We start from the raw sequence: 5855 nt of genomic DNA on the forward strand, positions 1-5855 counted from the left end.
GTCATTAGCACCTCTAGTAATATATATACTGAGGAAAATGGTGACGTGTTCAATACTTATTTTACCGGCTGTATATAAAATATGATAGTGCAAGTATTTGTCAGTTGTCGTTTGACTAACTTCAAACAACATTTATAAACTCAACCAAAGAAGTATATTATTTTAAAAGGTGTAAACAGGAAGTATCATAAGTTAGAGCTACAGTATAACCCTGGTTTGGATTGGTCGATTTGCCACATGTGATCCCACCATTTTCATAATAAACCAACAGAATTAAACTAAAACTAGTTTTTACTTATTTATTTTTTACTAACAACAGTTTGTGTCAGTCCAAACAGTCTTTAACTAGAAGTCTTAGTGGTTAGTGTAGTTTCCATAAATTTTTTTATCTGTTAATGTTAACAGAGCTAAGATTCCTTTTTAGGTTTTTCTTCCTAGATAATTGAGATACATTTTGCACATACATTTATACAAAGCACCAAGATCAGAGTATAAGAAAATTGTACAAGATGTGATGAGGGTGCTTCAGTATTTATCGACAGCCTTGGGTCAAAATTATTCAAGAGGCCTGATTTCTCGTGGGTCATTTTGACCCGGTTGCAGAATGAAGGTTAGGATTTTGTATATTTCACTTTTAGAAAATTCTGTTTGTGTTTTTTTTTTTTTCAGGTTGTCTGAAGAACATCAAATGGCCATCCAGGAATACTTCAGGACCTCCATCTGTTTAGATGCTGAACAAGTACAGAACGGTAACTCAAACCTCCCTGGCCTAAAGAAGCTAATCATGGCAGTGTGTAAAAATCTAAACAGGTACTTTTTCCATCCATTTGAATATTTGATGCATCCTAATGTACGCAGTGTATATTTAACCACTCTGTCGCTGTTTTAATGGGCCAGYGAAATTACCAGRATCACACCAGTGTTGGAGATCTTTCACAGAACGTTGGATCAGCAGCTCTCCCCAGGGATTGGACCTAAACAAGTTGGTGGCTGCCTTGGTACTCTGCACTATTACCACCACACCCAGAAAATACYTTCCTTATTTTGTATCACCTCCTTAATTTACAGGTTTTTGCCAGTTCAAGTCAGTGTGTGTCCTATAGGCTTGAGCAGCTYACAAAACTTATCTACTCCATAGAGGATAAGGTTTAGTAAAATTCTACATTTTAGACGTACCAACGATGTCAGTTACAAATGGCAAAGCACTTCTCTATTTCTTTTTTCAGGCTAAATGTTCTGTTTTTGAGTCGGTAGGACATGASGGAGGCCACAGGAAATCTCTCATACCACCTGTTGCATTTGAGGTGCTTCCCTGAATTTGCAGTTTTATCACAGAATTGGAAAAAAAATGATAACATGTCTGGATCTTTGGGTTTTGCTTGATTAAATTTCCTTCGTCCCTGGCAGGTTAAACAAGAATTACTAGGTATTTCGACAAAAATGGTCCTGAAGGTGGATATTGAAAGTGGGAAACTGTACATTAAAAAGTCAAAAGATGGACCTGAAGATAAATACTTTGTCCACAATAAGAGTAAGTGACCTTCATAAACAGTGCAGTTCTGGCAAYAATCAACATAATGAACTGATTTTGAAATTTTTTTTACACTTGATCAAATGTCATAGAAAATGGTTGAAAACCCACAGAATGCTACAAGTTTCAGTGGTCTCCCTTATTTTAATAACCTTGATTAAAAAAAACATTTAAGTGATTCTCAGTGGTGGGACCAGCTAACCAAAAAGATAGCTTCACTATCTCATAATCAGCAAACAGAAAATATATCTTCTCTATAGCTAAACTGCTAAACATGTAAAAATTAGCAGAAGCTAACACTAAGCTAACTGCTAACCAGGACGACTGCCACCCAGTCTGTGTCACACATCTTTAGCCCTATTCGCACGGGAGGAGCATTATGAGGACCTCATGTAATAAATAAATTACTCCCCAACGTCTGTTTTTTTATGTGGCGCATTCACACGTGATAACCGGCCCTGAAATTTTCCTGAAACTTACAGACATSTCCTGAATGGGATGTTGAAGTCTGGTTAGCTGACACTTTGACCACGGCGAGCGTGCGCGTGCATCATTTAAACAGTTTGTTTGTCAAGCTTTTGCTCTCCTATTTACAACACTTCATAAGTTGTAAAGTGTTTTGCTGCATGTCATTTTGGAGAATACTACAACAATGTAAGCGCCAAGTATAAATGCCTACACCGCTGGTGAGGGTGAACGCGCCCGGTGCGAGTACCCAAAGCGCGAGCCTGCTCTGCACTACGGCMATAGCTTAACAGTCAGCATCAGCCAAAAGGCTACAAACAGAAAAAATATATATYCTTACCACACAGTGAGCCACCATTTAAATTTGATTTTGCTCCTTCACTTCAGCCCTTTTTCTTATTTTATTTTATTTTATTTTTGTACGCCGCACGTTACAAGTTGGGTTTCGCCGGCCCGGGACCCAAACATTTTTCAGTGCACTCCAATCCAGCCTCCACTCTTCACCAAAAGTAAATAAAACTGCACCCAAGAAACAAAAACTGCGTAATTACATATTGGCAGTGGTAGCACTAATCTAAAAATTAATTCCACTAGCCCTAAAGCACTAACTCAAATATTTAGGTCCCCTAATTCTAAAGCACTAACTCAAAWATYTAGKTCCCCTWRTTCTAAAGCACTAACTCAAATATTTAGGTCCCCTAATTCTAAAGCACTAACACAGTGAAAATTAAAAATTAAAATTAGCAAAAGCCCTAAAGCACTAATCAGGAAATTAGTTCACCTATTAGTGCTTTAGTTAGTGTTTCCCAAAGTTGGGGTCGGGACCCAAAGTGGGGTCCCGAAACATCTAGGTGGGGTCCTGAAAAGATTTTCTGAATTAATTACATTTTTGTCTTAGTTGTTACAAATGAGTGAGGTTAGTATATTTAAAATGGATAAATGTAGTATAAAAATATTGTTGCTATGCCCATGTTTAGTTGACTTGATGCAAATGTTTATCATCCAAAAACAGTTGGGGGCACAGGTCTCTGCTACTGTTATTTTGTGGGTCAAAAGCTGAAAAGTTTGGGAACCACTGCACTTTGGTTCCCAAAGTTGGGCTTGGGACCCAATTATGGGTCGTGAAGCACCTTGGATAATCTCCAGAAATCAATTTAAAGGGTAATAAAATAATTGCTGATGTAATATTTCCCTATAATTATTACAAAAACACAAAATAAGTAAAAATAAGTAATTATATTTGTGTATAAGCTGTTTAGATTGTCAAAAAGCCTGTGTTTTTAGGGTTATTAACGAAGTTCGTGTACTCAGACCAGTAATATTTGGGGTCACAAGTTTTTGTTATGGATATTTTGTGGGTCAGAAGATAAAACGTTTGGGAACCACTGCTTTAGGGGAACTGTGCCCACCACTGCATATTGGATTCAGCCCATTCCTGTCCAAACACAGAGATGCCTATTCACTTTAGAATAGTATTATCACAGGACCTCGGRGTTCAACAAAATATAGTAGGTAATTTGCGGGAGAATTTTTACTTTACAATCCACTAAACGAAAAATTAGTTCGCTATTAGCTGTTAGCTGATTAGTCAAACCATGCTCACCAAAGCTGGGAACATGTGTGGTAATTTGTACACATGAAGCTTTGACCTGAAGTCTATAAACGTCCTCAGAGTTTAATCTGATTTACCATTAATGGCTCGCACAAGCCAGATCAGTTGTGGGATGACTTCCTAATCCACAAAACCCTCAGATTTTCTCCTGTTAGTTGTTTTACTTGTTGTGACTGATAGCTGCACAATAGTCATGAGATGAGTTGCATTGATTCAAGGACATTTTTAGTAATCATTGTCTGATACAATTTTAAGTCTAATTCCTACATTTTGACCAATTGCCTAAAACACTTGATAATGTGTTAAATCATTGCTGAACCCAGGCATGTTAACGCTGTTAGATTTACGTTTCTCTCAAAGTAGATTCGGTTTATGTAGCTGTTATTGCTGCTGACTGTTTTGCGGTTGTTTGTCAGTCCTGCAGTTGGTGAAATCCCAGAAAATGCACACCAAACTTATAATTGTGGTGGAGACTGAGAAGGAGAAGGTTTTACGGAAGGAGTTTGGGTTTGAAGACACAAAGGTAATCCTTTGGATCGCTGTCCTACACAACAGTTTTCTGCAAAAAGACATCTGTCCTCTTATATAATTCTCAGTTTTGTTTTCTTTGACACGAATGGCTTTGTCACTCCAGAAAAGAGAAGGCTTCTGTCAGCTGCTTCAACAAATGAAGAACAAACACTCAGAAAAGCCCGAACCCGACATGATCCGGGTGTTTATTGGCACCTGGAATATGGGTAATGATAATTTCCCATTTGGTAATTGAACCCGTTTGGAYGATGCAGAACTGACCATCTAAAAACAACCCACAGGAAATGCTGGTCCTCCCCACAACATTGACTCCTGGTTTCAGTGTAAGGGTCAGGGGAAGACACAGGACGACACAGCAGATCATATCCCACATGATGTTTACGTCATTGGGACCCAGGAAGATCCACTGGGAGAGAGAGAGTGGTTTGAAACATTAAAGAGCGTCCTGAGGAACATCACCAACATTAGCTTCAAGCAGGTGAGTCGCTGTAACAAAGAGCTAAAGGTCTGGTGCAGAGCAGCAGTAGATTAAACCTCCAAACAACTAGGTGGCCATTCACACGCTGTGGAACATTCGGATTGTGGTGCTGGCCAAACCGGAGCACGAAAACAGGATCTCCCATGTGTTTTCYGACAGCGTGAAGACGGGGATTGCCAACACTTTGGGTAAGCAGTTCCACTTCTCCATGAGGTTCTGAATAACCCGTCACAAAGATTCTCACAAACAAAAACTGAGACTTCTCATTGGTTCGCAGGAAACAAGGGCGCAGTGGGAGTGTCTTTCATGTTCAACGGAACGTCTTTTGGCTTTGTCAACAGTCACCTAACATCTGGAAGTGAGAAGAAGCTCAGGTAAACTTTATAAAGGATCCTGGGACATTCTGCAAAAACCAGGTTTTAGCCCTTAAATAGATTTGTTGTCTTGATACAACTTGGTTTAACTTTGAGTCTCTATAAGTGCAGAAAAGTTGACTTTAGTCTCTCCTGGTGTTGTGTAGATATTTTTATATTTGGGTCATATTTTACAGTCCATAGTTTTTCTATTTTGTGACATAGTTTGTGAAAAATCAAACTAGAATCTGATCTAAAATAGACTGAGTATAAAAAATATTTAAAAAAATTAAAAACAGTAAAATAAAATTTTCTGATTTAACACTTTTTGCTGTTTTTGCAGACGGAATCAAAACTACATCAACATCCTCCGTCTGCTGAATCTAGGAGATAAAAAGCTCAATCCTTTTGACATCACTCATATGTTCACGCACTTCTTCTGGCTCGGAGACTTGAACTACCGTGTTGAATTTCCATCGTCAGTAAGTTCCTGAGAATGTGTCTTCAATAACGTTAAAAGTTTTTTCATTCAACAGTTCTGTGAAATGGCTGCAGAAGTCATCTTTTTGCTCCTTCTGGTCGTTTATAAATCACAGACGGGGTAATGTCTAATGAAGATGTGAGGTTCTGGAAATAAAAAAACAAAAGAGGAAAGGAGCAGAACTCTCCTGGCCTAAAGACTAAATACTGACTTGATGTTTGTCATCATTGATCTTTTCTTCGTAATAAATCTGTCATTTATTCACACGGCCAAACGGTCACATAAACTGTTTATTATAACTTCAGCATATCATTGAGCCACAAAGCTGGCTTACTTTTTTAACACGTCTATTGTTTTTACTATTTACATGAATGCAATAATAATAATAATAATAATAATAATAA

The 5855-nt window shown here is 38.0% G+C and overlaps 1 protein-coding gene across 1 annotated transcript in view; it reads left to right on the forward strand.

The window, feature by feature from the left end:
* Window positions 1–5855, forward strand: part of inpp5d (inositol polyphosphate-5-phosphatase D) — a 31987-nt gene that overhangs the window by 13226 nt on the left and 12906 nt on the right. The window contains exons 5-15 of the mRNA XM_014022350.1: window positions 670–810; window positions 898–982; window positions 1069–1146; window positions 1227–1304; window positions 1408–1531; window positions 4025–4131; window positions 4243–4345; window positions 4421–4617; window positions 4688–4805; window positions 4895–4991; window positions 5314–5452. Coding sequence (XP_013877804.1) covers window positions 670–810; window positions 898–982; window positions 1069–1146; window positions 1227–1304; window positions 1408–1531; window positions 4025–4131; window positions 4243–4345; window positions 4421–4617; window positions 4688–4805; window positions 4895–4991; window positions 5314–5452 — 1267 coding nt within the window. The remainder of the gene's footprint in view (window positions 1–669; window positions 811–897; window positions 983–1068; window positions 1147–1226; window positions 1305–1407; window positions 1532–4024; window positions 4132–4242; window positions 4346–4420; window positions 4618–4687; window positions 4806–4894; window positions 4992–5313; window positions 5453–5855) is intronic.

The sequence above is a fragment of the Austrofundulus limnaeus genome, unplaced genomic scaffold (assembly GCF_001266775.1).
Source record: "Austrofundulus limnaeus strain Quisiro unplaced genomic scaffold, Austrofundulus_limnaeus-1.0 Scaffold326, whole genome shotgun sequence".
NCBI classification, from domain to species: Eukaryota; Metazoa; Chordata; class Actinopteri; order Cyprinodontiformes; family Rivulidae; genus Austrofundulus; species Austrofundulus limnaeus.